At 43.2% G+C, this 14,783-nt stretch overlaps 2 protein-coding genes across 3 annotated transcripts in view; one reads left to right on the forward strand and one right to left on the reverse strand.

The window, feature by feature from the left end:
* The window catches only part of CCDC81 (coiled-coil domain containing 81), a 28,194-nt gene extending 19,867 nt beyond the window's left edge, over positions 1-8,327 (forward strand). For both annotated transcript variants that reach the window (XM_073317359.1, XM_073317453.1), the window contains 5 exons: positions 29-198; positions 2,559-2,637; positions 3,580-3,806; positions 4,471-4,596; positions 8,063-8,327. In XM_073317359.1, the coding sequence (XP_073173460.1) occupies positions 29-198; positions 2,559-2,637; positions 3,580-3,806; positions 4,471-4,596; positions 8,063-8,204 (744 nt within the window). In that variant the 3' untranslated portion in view covers positions 8,205-8,327. The remainder of the gene's footprint in view (positions 1-28; positions 199-2,558; positions 2,638-3,579; positions 3,807-4,470; positions 4,597-8,062) is intronic.
* Positions 8,328-10,479: 2,152 nt separating this feature from the next.
* The window catches only part of ME3 (malic enzyme 3), a 181,887-nt gene continuing 177,583 nt past the window's right edge, over positions 10,480-14,783 (reverse strand). Inside the window, exon 14 of the mRNA XM_073336618.2 lies at positions 10,480-13,478. Within this exon, the coding sequence (XP_073192719.1) occupies positions 13,317-13,478 (162 nt within the window). The 3' untranslated portion in view covers positions 10,480-13,316. The remainder of the gene's footprint in view (positions 13,479-14,783) is intronic.

A 14,783-nucleotide genomic window follows, 5' to 3' on the forward strand; every position in this document is an offset into this window, starting at 1 on the left:
GATATGAAATGTGTTTCTTTCCTTGCAGAAATCATATGTTTTCGTTAAACGGCCGCCCAGCCCTCCCCCATATGCCAAGCAAGAGGAGTATTCACAAGACTTGTTGAAGCAAATGGAGGATAAGAAGGAGAAGGAGGCAAAACTAAAGCAGGACAAAGAGCTGATGGATCGGCTGGAACAAGTGCAGCTTGCGGAAGAGTAAGTCTGCCTGTTGTCTCTGCCTAGGGTAGGAAATGGGTGTGGTGCTGGTGGGAGTGGGTCCATTCTACACATCTCTTGCCCTTGGCACTAGAGTTAGGACCCAGAGGCAATGGTAGTAAAGCCAGTCTTGTTTAGAGCTGAGTGAAAAATTTATTTTTTGGTTCTGTGGCCAAACCACTTAGTGTCAAACAGAAACTGAATTTTTCATTTTTTCTCACCAAAACAAAAACCAAAGAAAAAAATAGTGTTTGGGCTGAAACTGAATGTTTAGAATGTCGATTTGAAATGACATTTGGAAACGGACCATGCCAACATTTCAGATTTTTCTTTTCCATTTTTTTCCCCAGCTGAAACTGTTCACTGAATTCAACCTGAAATTCAGTGCCCTGAAAAAGGCATGTTTCAATGAAAGAACTATTTGCACAAAAAATGTTACCTAGCCCTTGTTCTGTTCTGTTTTGAATGCTGGATTGGGATCCCCGTGAGAATGTGATCAGAAATATGATTTTAAAATATTCCTATTGTGTCTCTATCGAGTCTAACCTATCGAATCATTCCACCCACCTACTGGTGTTTAAGCACCTGATGTTACAGGTCAGTTCTACAGTACAGGTCAAAGAGACACATATACAACAACAATCCATCCCATAAATATCCTTAAAAGTCTACATTCACCAATTTACTCCTATACAATTAGTATGGGGAATGAGGGGAAGCCACTACTGCCTTATATGAAATGGCACAAAGATCAGGATTGTTGACTTCAGAATGACTTGGATTAATCTTGTATGATAGAAAAGGGGCTTCTTGGGGTAAGGACTGTTTCTGTGTGTCTTATTCAGTGTCATTGCTAAGGTAGAAGAAAGTAATATTAGGCTCACAAATAAACATAAGGGTCCAGATTCTGATTTCGCTGATGCTGATGTAAATCCATTGACGTCAATGGAGACACTTTTGGTTTTACACTAATGTAATGGCAATCAGAATCTGGCTGAGAGAGAAGTAAAGATGCAGATTTAACAATGTTTGTGTGCAGTGAGTGTAATGCAATATCTCTACAAGCAATTTAGGCAGAATTTATGTGCGTGGGTGTGGAGAGAGAGGCTAATTACGTGGCAGTAGCTTCCATGTTGATTTGAGCCAAAGGTTTTTGTAGCCAGAGCTAAAATTCAAGCTGAACCACTACATGGGATTTGAAAAGAAAAATATGTGAAATGGTGAACGAGGACATTGTAACCATGAGGAATCAACTCTGGTTTATTGTGTCTTCCCTGCATCTCATTTATGCATAACTGCAGTACAAGCAGGCACTCTGTGCCAATCAGGGCAATGGGTAGCAGTCATTTCATTCTGTTATAGAATTACTCCAGTTAGCGTTCTCTACAGTAAAATGTTATCGCCTCACCTTCCTATTCTGTATAGTGTTTGCTTCTAAGTAGGTTCTTATCGCCATAGTATCGGCGCGCCTTCCAGCCGTGTATTAAGTGATATAATTATATGTGCAGTGTAACTTCTTGATTTGGTTCGGGTTCAGTTTTGTTGTGTGTTGTTTACCTACATGCTACTCTGTGTTTGTATTAGAGAAGGCAGGTGGAAGAAGTGCTCCTTGCCTTTGGAGTGGAAGGTAGAGGGAGGTTTGTGATGCTTCTTGGTTCCTAGGGGAGTTCATCCCGTGGTCTCTGACTGGCCCTGAGAATGCTCTGTCTGCTACACAGATTAACTTTACTCTTATGGTAGGAAATTCTAGAGGTTCAGCCACTTATGAACTGTTTTTTTGTCTCTTCAAACACAAGGACAATGATTTAACAAATTAGCTGGCTAGGGTTTACTGTATGCATATCACTGCCCTCTGCCAGATGGAATCAGACCATTTACATTGTGTGTCATAGGCCCTATATTGCTAATAGCCAATGGAGGCTTCCTTTGGATCACATAGTAGGGGCTGACTGTGTTTTTGGAGCATGAGGAGGTCTCAGTCCTATTCCTGCTGAATTTAGGAAAGTCCAAGCTGCCAAGGTAGGCAGCATCATAGTGAGAATCCTAATAATCTGACGTGGCCAGAGATTTGTTGCTATATTATCACATGGAAGCAAGGGTGATGCACACAGCTCAAGCTCAGTGTCATAAGTTGTCTTACTCTATCATGGAAGTCATCATTATTAATGATTATTATTATAATAATTTTCGAGGAAGCAGAGCCATCTTGGTAAGATAGAGAATCGTGGTAGCTAAATGTTATGGACTCAGCTATACTATTGGCAGATTTGTATTTCACAGGGCATGCCTGGATGAATTGTATTTCTTCAAAATATCACCTCAGTAAAACTCTTGTGACTCTTTTGTATTTTTATTTCTAGGCTAGCTGCCCAAAGAGCTAAATATCTGAAGGGCAAGATGGAAGAAATGCAGTGCTATAAGAGGGCCTTGGATACACAGGTAAAAACTTGTGATTAATAATTATGTGCTCCTCACCAGGCCAGGTCCACTGACCTGACAGTGACAAAGTTTTTAAAATGAAAAAAAAATCTTGTGTTTGATAACTTTCCTACCTATTATGTGGCTAAGTTATGTGTCTTTAAAAACTGGAGTGTTTTTCAGAAAGTTGTGGAGAAGGGTGGAGATATACCATATCTGAAGTGACATATTAAAAAACTCTATAATGATATAAGCAATAATAAGATCCTCCAAAGTTTTAAGAATTATCCTTCTAGCCAGTATTTTAAAGCTGTTGAGATGGTGAGTCTATTTAACACCTAAAATGAGGTGCAGTTTACAATGTTTCTATTGCTGGCTGAGAAAATAGCCCGTCCTCCCTCAAACTAGTTATGTAGAGGTATCTGTTTGGATTGAGTAGAGCTATACAAAGTCATCATGGATTTTTTTTGAGAAATTTTGAATTTCTAGATTGCCACTAGATTCCAAGAGCTTAGGCAGCGTTCAGTCCCTGCCCTGAAGATTTTACAGAGTAAATGGACAAAACACTCAAAGGGCGGGAGGGGAAACAGAGTCGCAGAGAGGTGAAAGGATTTCCCCAAGGTCACAGAACAGGTTAGTGGCATAGGTGGGAATAGAACGTAGGTGTCCTGACTCCCAGTCCAGTGCCTTATCCAGTACATCATGCTGCCTCCTCCATAAGGTGATATTTAAAAAGGAAAAATATGGACTTGAATATCAATGGTTCCTGACATTGAACTATAAAATAATCAAGGGAAGTGGTAGAATCCTCATTGGTTGTGGCATTTAAATCCAGAATTGAGAAAGTGGATTAGCTGATTCAATAGGTCTTCTCCCATCCCTAGCTTCTGTCGTTCAAAGTTTTCAGAGCCATGTGTGAGGTTAGTTCCATCATGGTAAAATCTTCTTATCAACCTCATACAGATAAAGTTGAAGCCGATACAGTTGCCGGTCTGTGAGCCTGACTCCGCAGATCTCATCTTTGGGAAGAGTGATGTGACCAATGAGAAGCTTGCAGAAAAAAGGCACCGAGCCCGGGAGTTTTACAAGCACCAGCTGCACTCCGCAGCACAGCAGAAGAGGATGGCTATCCTCAATCAGCTGGTGGAGCAGAGGAGAGAAGCTGACATGCTGCAGAGAGCCAAGAGAGAGTAAGCTTTTCCAATGAAGCCTGGGGAAAATTCAACAGCAGTAATGAAATTGCCTCACAGGGCTCTGGGGTAGGGCAGGAGGGTGCATTTTCTCCTCTTTAAGGCCCCAGTCTAGCAAAGCACTTAAGCACAGGCTTAATTTTAAGCATGTGAATAGTTCCTACTGAAGACAATAGGACCACACATATGCTTAACTTTAAGCCTGTGTCTAAGTGCTTTGCTGGATCAGGTCTAAGTGGAGAGACTTGGAGCCTTCTGCTGGGATTGATTCAGTCTGTGCAAGTCCAGAGCTGAACTTTGTGGATTGGGCCCATTTCTGGCTGAACATTTCAGACAAGTACCTGAATTTGTGGTTAATCTTCTCAGCTGAGCTAGAGGCCTTCATAGGCTCTGCCAAGAGCAGCCAGATCTGCCCAAGGCTGTGTGGGGTTTCTAAGCACCACAGGGTTTCTGGCTCAGGTAGTGCTCTCGGTCCATGTGCAATTCATTAACTTTGTCAGAGCCTCCAGCAGCTCTGCTGCTGGCAGGGAGAGGGAGTCATATTAGACAGCCCACCATGCTGGGGCTGTGGTTAAAGAAACCCAGGGACAAACTGACAGAGTGGGGGAGTGGGAGATAGATTCATCCATGAATCGTAGGAGAGACCTTTTCAATAACATTTCAGGTGGATTGCAGACAGAGGAGCACAGTTTGAGAAAATATTCCAGATGAATTTAGCAATGCAGGACGACTGGCAAAAAAGCGCTGGAATGAAAAGGCTGAGGGAAGTTGACGAGAAGCTATTTGAGCGGTAAGATTCCTGAACACTGAGGGGATTTCCCCTTTCCCGTCTTCCTTTTTTCCCGTTTTTGCTACAGTGCCCATCCTTTCGCCAGTCGCACGTGCTGCAGTGCTTTGCCATCAGAGCACAGGGAAGTGGCAACCCCATAACTGATCTCAGTACTGCTTCATTCTAGAATGGGTTAGGAGCAAAACCATAATAACACAGTACAGGCCTTTGTCCCACTGTAGTAGCTGGACCATGTAAGAAGTTTGAGTCCACCACTATCTCCAAGCTAATGGATGTAAGGACCAGATTTCTAAAGGTATTCAGGTGCCTAGAGATACAAATAGGCACCTAGTCATAGAGATTAAGGCCAGAGTGGGATCACTAAATTATCTTGTCGGACCTCCTGTTGGTCACAGGTCACCAGCACCAGAAGCTGCGTATGGGTGACAGGGGATGGATCACATGATGATTTTCTGTTCATTCCCTCTGGGGCACCTGGCATTGGCCACTGTCGGAAGACAGGATACTGGGCTAGACGGATCTTTGTTCTGACCCTTGTATGGCCATTCTTATATTCTTATGTAACACCACCCTGCACCTGCACACTAAACCCAGCAACCAAAATCAGACCAAAATATCATAGCCCATAGGAGACAAAACTGTTATGTGGCCACAGGCAGAGAACAGGAGTGGCCAAGGTGCACCAGGGCCCTAGGCCCCCGGAATGGCAGGGACTTGATTAAGTGAGATATACCCAGTTAATCCTGGCAAATGACCAGTGCCCCACACTGCAGAAGAAGGTGATACTCCCCACCCAAAGTCACTGCCAATCGGATTTAGGGCAAGAAAATGTTTGTTTGTATACTCAGCTTGAACAGAATCATAGGATTGGCATTCTTCACTTCCAGAATTTTTATTGCGGATTTGTACTGACATTTTATACTGTCTGTTTTCTGTTTGGGTGGATGGCAAGAAAGTAGGAGATGACAGTTAGTGGAAGGCTAGCCAAAAGAATTGAGTTTTAAAGTGCAATTCTTTCCTATACAAGTAGCTCCATATTCACGGTTTCTCACTGATTTCTGGATCACATTTGCTCAAGTAAAAAGATGTTATTTCAAACAGGCAGCCCTGGAAACTCACCGAGGGCTCTGACAATGAAGCTTGGACTTTTCCATCCTGTGCATCATCACCAAGGCTCTGCAGGTCAAATTATGGCCTAAAACAGTGGTTCTCAACCTTTCCAGACTACTGTACTCCTTTCAGGAGTCTTGATTTGTCTTACCCCAAAGTTACACCTCACTTAAAAACTACTTGCTACAAAATCTGACATAAAAATACAAAAGTGTCACGGCATACTACTAGTGAAAAATAGCTCACTTTCTCATTTTTACCATATAGTCATAAAATAAATCAATTGGAATATAAATATTGTACTTACATTTCAGGGGATTGTATATAGAGCAGTATAACAAGTAATTGCCTGTATGAGATTTTAGTTGTACTGACTTTGCTAGTGCTTTTTATGTAGCCTGTTGTAAAACTAGGCAAATATCTAGATGAGTTGATGTATCCCCGGGAAGACCTCTGTGTACTCCCAGGCGTATGCATATCTCTGGTTGAGAACCACTGGCCTAAAATACCTGTTGTCAGCTTATGCCCTCAATGTTACCTGTGTTAAACCTTTTGTCTTCAGGTTACTCCTTCAGTAACATCTCTCCAAACCTGCTGAAGGTTAAAATCCTAGTGGGATACCTAGGCCCTTTGATATCCATAGGTTCTCTTCCTATCTTCTCACCTGTCTACTCCGGTTTTCCAGAGGTGGGAATCGTTGCTGCATAAAGTGCCAAACAAGGTGGATTTAAAAAGATTTCTGAAAAATGAATAAGTGTAAAGAGCCTAATAAGAGGCATATCTAGGCACTTCAGGTTGTGTTTTAGTGCTCCATTGCCACAGCCCAGGTGGAATGTCTTAATGCCACGTTCTAAAGCACTTAGCATCTCGCAGCCAGTCAGATCTCTGCCATGGCTGGACACTGCTAGCCTTCTAATGCAGTACAGAGAGGGTGATACCTCCTGCTGCGTGGCTAATGCATAGAGCAGTGGTTCCCAAACTTTAACAACCCGCGAACGCTCTCCTAAAAATGAATGTTTCCAGGGATATTTCTCCTTCACCTGAGTATAAATGATAAAAGCAGTGATCTTGGAAATATAAAATTTGTTTTGATGACATGCTTATTACACACTATTTATTATTAGTTATTATTTATCATGACAGTATTTTTATTACATTATGAAAACGGCAACACTCTTCCAAGATCTCACTTTCATAGCTTGTATCACTTTGAGTATATTTGCCTATACTAAGACAAGGATCCTAGGTTTCATCAAGGAGTATCAGATGTGAAACAGCATGAAGGTATTTAAGAAGCCAACTCAAAGAGTTCCTCTTACACAAGCATTCAGGTCTTGAGCAGTCCAGGCAAACAACGCATGTTACAACAAAGCTTAAACTTATTCTTCATAATAATTTTACAAACAATACTAGCTGCCTATTTAATTTTAAAAACAGCAAAAAATATCCACCTCCCTTTCCATTTCTTATAAGGAGTCTTGAAGTTTAAATCTCCTCAGTGTGATAGATATGCTTGCTTTGATCTGCTTAGCTTTTGGAAGTTCAGGGGCTGCGGGCTGCTGGCCCTGTGCTGCCCGGGATCTCTAGGGACAGCTCTGTCCACCATGAGGGAATTTTTTTTCTGCGAACCCCCAGTGGTTCACGAACCCCAGTTTGGGAACCACTGGCATAGAGGTTTACCTTTGTTTACCAGGTCTGTTTTAAGGACTCGCTGACGCGAGCCAGCAATCTTCATTTGGCAAAGACCAACAAAAACTAAGTACATTAGGTGTGTTGTTATTTGCCATAGATGATGTAAGTGGCCTTAGAGGTGCCTTTGAGTTAGTGGGTCTCCTGCAGCCACCTCTTGTGGGCCAGAACCACTCTGCTCTGCCTTGTCCGTTGGGAGCCTTGTATCAAAACTGCTGATCAGGCACAGCTCACACACAGAGGGACACCTCTAGGGCACCCTATACATAAGTGGATTGAGTCTAAAGGGCTCTCTAGATTTACCAAAAGGTTGGCTCCAAAGTCCAGCTTAGGCTGGCCTTCCTTTCATGCCACCTTCCAAGCAAACAGGCTCGCAGCAGTCAACTGTGTACTGCATTGATGCCTTCTGCACTGGCTTACTTCCGTTGAAGGGCCCAGATCCTGCCTTTCTCAGCCCCCATATGAACAGCTGCAAACTTTACCCTCCAACTGTATTGTACAGGAGGGCTCTGTGTGATCCGTGACCCAGACAGAGAACCAGTTGCAACTCTGGCATTAGCAGGTATAATTCCCATTGACTGCAGTGGGGATGACGCTGAATTGGTGCAGCTTATTTCTCTGTTTTCCCTTAGTCAACAACATTTAACACATTTCTCTTTAACTTTAGTGCTGGGGACAAGCTTATGCTACTTGACCAGTGCGAGAGATACCGACGCTGTTTCCAGTGTAAGAGGCGCACGACCAACTGTGGGGAATCCAATGTGTGGTCAGAGTCTAGATACGTTCCAGGATCCCGGTTAATGGTTTAAAGCAAGTTTTCACCTTAGTTTTGTTTTCTTCTTGGGGATTTTTCCCCCCTGAATGTGGTGAGCTATGTCTCACAGCTCAATGAAAATTGCTCAAAAGATTGTTGCTTTCGGACTTAGGTTTTTATGAGAATTATGTTGAATTAAACAAAGTTCCAAAGTAGTAATTTCCTTGCTTTGGTACCAGATCTGTAGGTTAGTTGAACTGATGGTAAGATCTGGAGGGGCAGAAAGAAGACAGCGTGGGGAGCAGGAGATTGTTATCCTGTCAAGTTGGCACTAAGTGATCAGCAATTGCTACTTCTCTGATCACCATTTAGTACCCTGTAGGAAAGGAGTTGGTGTCCTCGGTCCAGTATCTAGGGGACAGCTACCCCTATTTAACACCCTTCTTAGCAATCTCAGCAAAGAGGAAGAACCGAATCGGCATGGAGACTGACCTAATCTCACACCAAATTGTTGTACCTCCTGATCCGAGGGCAGGCCTTGCTGGTAGGGCAGCTTCCACTGCCACTGTCCATGTCGTCGTCTATTTGGCTGTCTAGACAATTTCACTCACCAGGGTTTCACATAGACTGGTGCTCTTCAAACCATTCAATTCACCTAAATATCGACCGTTGATGCCAGTTAACATTAATCTCTGCTGTGGAGTCTGATAGCGAGAGGCATTCTGAAAGGAAGTTCTGTTACACAGCCTGCCTGCTATCCCACAAATATTGTGGGTACTAAGTGGAATAAGTATTTCCAGATGAACTGCTTCACCCCTTCGATGTGCTACAGTGCTTGGGTGTGAGGAGCCCTGTGGGCACTTTGCTGAAATACTAGCTCAAGCAAGCCTTTTAGAAAATCCTAAGCTCCTAGCCTCATTTTGAATACAAGCTCTGCAACTGAGTCCTCTGCTCATCAGGCACTTGTCCAGCTGGAACTGCTGAATTGGAATAAGACATGTTTAAAGGCTGAGATGCTGAGCCTTAGTGGAGACAGGCCAAGAGCTGAATCACAGCCACGGAGGCAAGTTGAGAAATGTGCTAATTAGGCGAGAGATCAACCAATACTGCCAATTTTCTACAGAACCCAAGAGAATACAAATTGTCCAAACAGTCAGATGCCTGCCCTGACTCGCGCTCCAGAGTGCAGCAGTGCTTTCTCTTGTTATTGCTAAAGCCCTTGAGATTTAAAGTCTGATCCTGCAGTATTCCAGCAAAACTTGTTGAGCTCATCAGGCATTTTGCAAGGGCTATAGCATTGGGGCCTTACTTCTAACTCTTCTTCCCCTTCCCAAAACTCACCTTTGATAGAGTGCAATAACTGGTCTGTTACTGACAGCTGTAGGCCCTCATACCCAGGACATCACCAGCTACACCTTTCTACTGTCTGCACAAACGGTCCCCGAACATGAGCAGGGACAGAGATTGTTTCTGTACACTGGAACTGTATTATCTTTGAATATTTATACTGCAGTAGTTCCCAACCTTTCTACATAAGACCTCATTGTACTAGATGCCACAGAAATGCTTAGGGAAGATACTGTCCCTACCTCAACTAACTCACTTTAGCAATCTGTGCAATCAGTTAACTAAGGCCTCCAAAAGCCCAGTGAGGTAAATAAGAGAGAGACCCAATGCAGGCCTCCTTTGGGGCAGCAGCGGCTCTTGGACAGCGAATAGCAGTGCTCCATAGCGGGGTAGGACAAGCACTGAAGATTCTCCTATCCAGGTGAAGCTGTAACTAGGCATGTAGGTGGGCAGGGCTGCAGAACTAACAACCTTAAGGTGCCATGGGATACATAATGGTCACAATTGTTCTGGTCTAGACAGGTTCTGAGCCTGTGCTCATCGCCGAGCACTTTCCAATTGTGCATTAACCGCTGTGACTACCCATCTGTCATGTGTTTCTCTCATGCTCGCCACAGGCGGAGAAGTGGCTGGCGCGTTCTGTTTTGGAATTTATTTTTCTATACAGTTAGAAGTTGTGAGGTTCATGGCTTGCTGTCTAATTTGAAAAATGGCAGCTCCAACAGCACAATGCCCCTAATGCACAAGTTCAGTCCTGACTAAGCAAAGAACTTGAACACGTGAGCAGTCCCACTGACATTAATGGGAACCCTCACCTGCTTTGGTGCCCAAGAGAGTAGGTAACACTGCATTCGCTTCCATTTTTAGGTGTAGTCTGAATGCCTGGCTTTCACTGACAAATGTCTAGTATGGCATATGCAATGAATTTGAAATACTCTTCAGAAACCATTTGGCATACGTGGGTTTTAAAAGAAGGGATGATGTTGCACTTTTAAAGTAAGCTTTAATTGATTATACAGATGAAACATACGCAGTTCACAAACCTGTCATTGTGTTACAAAAGCACTGCAATCACTTACAGGAGCTGTTTAATGCTCTCTGATAAAATGGCCAGCACATTCAGCTTGTCTGAGGTCTTCATAAAGTAACACTAAGAATTACTAAGGCAGTTTACCACAGTTTTACAGACAAAGCAACAATGAAAGGGTTCCATTGGACCTATACATGGAAAAGTAGAATAATATTTAGATTAACTTGTCATTATAGCACCTGATGACTGGAGGGGAGAATAAAGACAATGAAAAAATCCAGAAGGTATTTTGGGCTGGAAGTATGCATTGTTTTGGGAGTGCTTTCTTCTCCTGCTGCTTTAGTCACTGACTGAATTCAAAATGTGGTTTATGTTAGGTCATGAGCTGAGTGGGGTGGGAGCATGCCACCTGGGGTGTTCAGAACAAGGTATGCAAATAGCTCGAAGTAAAGGAGAAAAATCATTAGTGATTTCAGTTCAGATACTGACTCTTGTTTAGAAATGGATACAACCTCCACCCTCCATCCAGGTGGGATGCTGAATGTTTTCCTCCAAAATTTGGGGGTGATCAGCTCGGATTCTGGTGCATGCCCATTTTTACATCACTGGAGCTGAAAGTAAAGCTTTATTGAGCCGAATACTGACTGAGGAGAACCTAAGGTTAAACCCTGAGAAGCACAGTATATCTCATTGCTTGCTGAAACGTGATGTCAGTGGACTCAATGTAGAGTCAGACAGTCTGAATGGCTTAGGCCCTGATCCTGCAAAGACTTACTGTATCTGCTATCAGTAATTGACCCCAACGATGTGAGTGTAAGTTAAGTCTGTGTGTAAAGCCTTGCATGACTGGGAGCTTAAAGCAACTAGAAAGCTCCCAATTTTGGCTTTACACGTCAGATATGTTGCAGGTTTTCATTTTAACTGATATTTTAATTGGAGAAAGAAACTAGAGGTCTTAGCTAATAAGGAAACAAACATTTACATTGCTGAACTGGTTGCAACAGTTTAGAGAAAACTATTTGACTGCTGTGATATCAGTGGGGATGCATCATATGTGATCTAACTGGTTCACCATCGTTCCACATGTCAGCGTTGCTGACTCTTGATATGGTCATGCTGAATTTAATTATGTGATGAGTCTGTTTTCACCCAACCATGATCTAAGACTTTTTATTTATGCATCAATTAATAACATTTTAAAATAGATCAGATTCTGTTTTCCCTTTTAGTGTGTTAGTCTGAAAATAAACGGATGTCCATCCCTTTGCATTGGCAGTCAGATTTGATGAGGCAAGACTTGTATGGTTAAAGCCTGTATTTAACCCAGCAGCAGAAATATAAACTTGACTTAGTGGATATGATGCTTTGGGTGCTGTTTCATGTTAAGTAAAAAAACCCTATTACTATTCCCTGAGACCTTTCTTGGCCATATTGGAGCCAGGTAAGGGAGAATGTGTTAGGAAAATCAAATATTCTTAAATCTGTGGCGTGTAGGAGCCTGATTGTAGTTATGTAGGTTACCGACATTTGATTATATGAACCAATAGAATAAGGCTTTAAATAAACAGAACAAACTTACACAAGGTAGGTGAAGTAATATTTTATTGGACCAACATCTGTTGGTGAAAGAGACAAGCTTTCGAGCTACATAGAGCCATTCTTCAGGTGTGGGAAAGCAGACTGTCACAGCTAAATACAAAGTGGAACAGATTGTTTAATGTAAGTAGTTAACACATATTTTAAGAGATCATTCAAGGCGAAGTGACCCCATTAACACCTCTCAGTCATAGGACAAAAAATGAGGAAGAATTTCTGGACAAATGCACCATGAAACCAATCATATGCCCCATCTTGAATTTAGCTATGACACTCTGAGTACCTTTTCCAGACCTGAAGAAGAGCTCTGTGCACCTCAAAAGCTTGTCTCTTTCACCACAGAAGTTGGTCCAATAAAAGATATTACCTTACCCACGTTGGCTCTCCAATATCCTGGGACCAGCATGGCTACAACAACACTGCAAAGGACAAACTTGGATCTTCAAGTTATCATCTCTTCAAAAACATCTTCAGGTTGGACTGATATTATTCCCTTTTAGAGGAATTGATAAGGAAAGGATACTCCTCACTAATACATTTAAACTGATTGGTAAGGTCCCAGGATATTAGACACTCAACATGGAAGGTTTTTGAAAGGCCTTCCTAAACAGCAAACTCCACTGGTTCCAGTGCAGCGACTTCTGATTTCCGCTAGTGTCACCGAAAGGAGACTAGATTGCCAAAACAGTAGTGAACCTTTGATTGCAATTCTTTCTGATTAATAATAAAAATAAAAAATCACTGCAGCACTCTGTGTGTCAAAGAAATTAAACTTCAGTGACAGTTTTGGCCTCTACCACCATCTCTTTGCAGAAGAGAGGACCCAAGCCAGCTCCTTCGGAGCTATGGTTCCTGTGTGATTTGCAACTTAAAATTCATTCTTTTGATACAGAAGTGAGACAATTTGTTTAGAAGAGAATACTGTTTATGCAACGTCACAGGAGTGCTTTAAAGGAAGGTGGAAACTGCGGTGCAGGACTTCTTGGGGGGGTAAGCCTTTAGACATATATGTCTCTGTCACTGCACATGTTGGCTCTGGCCTTTTGCCTAGTCAGGTACTTACAAAGTAAAAAGGCAGCTGCAAGTAAGAAAGTGCTTGTTTCCAGATACAGTAAAATTTTGCAGGCCTGAAGACGCATTTATGGCAATGATGGTAACAACCAGGGAATATTAAGGATCAGAATTTTTAAAAAGTTATACATCTTGAATGTGCATGGCTGCTTGTGGCCACCTGTAGTTATCGATAGCAAATGACTCATAATCAGTGCTATAGATGAGGGCTCTGACAAAGGCTTCCTTGTCTTCTGGTTCTGGGTACCAGGAAGCGAGATTATGTTTGTAGGCGTAGTCAACAATCTGCAAAGAAAAACAAAACAAAACAATAATGAATAGCTCAATCCCTGGTGCTCTTTATCCCCAAGACCTGGTCTACACTATGAAGTTCAGTTGACGTAAGCCACCCTGCGTTGACCTAGTTGTGCCTGTATCTACACTTTAATTTGTCTCACACCGATGGGGCCCCCTTACGGAGACATGGTAACCCCACCTTCCCGAGCAGTGTTGAGCCAGGGTTGATGTACTGAGGTCGACACAGTGCAAGTGTAGACACTGCGTTATCTATGTCGACTCTAAGCCAGCAGCGGTCTCACAATGCCTGACCCTGACTGCTGTGGTCACAGTTGTGAACTCCACTGCCCAGAGGTCACAAAGACTGGAAGGCCCCACCACCACCTTAAAACTCTGCAAATTTTTGAAATGCCGTTTTCTGATTGTCCGGCTTAGCAAGCACACCTAGCAGCTCTCCACTGTTGTGTGCAACTGCCCAGGTGACCAGGCTGGCTACATGCTCCAGACTTGCTCTGGCCTAAAGTAGATGGGAGATCTTGGATCTCCTGAGCCTGTGGGGAGAAGAGCCTGTGCAGGCATAGCTATGGACAAGCCGTAGAAATGTGGACAGCTATGAGCAGCTTACACAGAGGATGCAGCAGAGCCATGAGAAAGCGAAAGAAATGCAGCAGGCCTATCAGAAGGCCAGGGTGGCCAACAAGTGATCCAATGCCAAGCTGCAGACCCACTGCTTTTCCAAAGAGCTACATGCCATACTTGGTGGAAACTTCACCAGCAGCCCGTAGATACCTCCGAGGAGCTTAAGACACAGGCTCATGGCATGCACAGAAATGAGGAGGAGGAGGTGAAGGAGACTGGGGGACATGCAACCAGGGTTCCAGCTATGTCGCGAACCAGGACCTGCTAGAGACTCCACCACAGTCAAGTCAGTGCCAGCAGCTGAGCATCAGTGAGCACAATGCAGGGGAAGGAACCTTGGGTAAGAGTGTAAATGTATTTCCCAGTACCGTGATGTACCCCAATGTAACAGGCCACAGCTATTGACTTTTCATTAGTTTACTCATCCTAGAAGAGGTAGTGGCACAACAAGGAGAAGTAGAGTTGTTAGTTGCTCTTCATTCCCCTGTAGAGTTACGCGGGGCAGTGTGGGGTTTGTGGAGCAGTTTGTTTATGTACACAGGGATGTCCCTTGAATCCGCCTGAGAGATCTCAATGAAACGTTCATGCTGGTACCCTGCAATCCTCTCCTGAAGGTTTCTAGGATGGCAGCCTTATGTCTTCCTCCGTGGCAGAACATTTTCCCACGTCAGTTGG

The sequence above is a fragment of the Lepidochelys kempii genome, chromosome 1, assembly GCF_965140285.1.
Source record: "Lepidochelys kempii isolate rLepKem1 chromosome 1, rLepKem1.hap1, whole genome shotgun sequence".
In the NCBI taxonomy this organism is placed as follows: Eukaryota; Metazoa; Chordata; order Testudines; family Cheloniidae; genus Lepidochelys; species Lepidochelys kempii.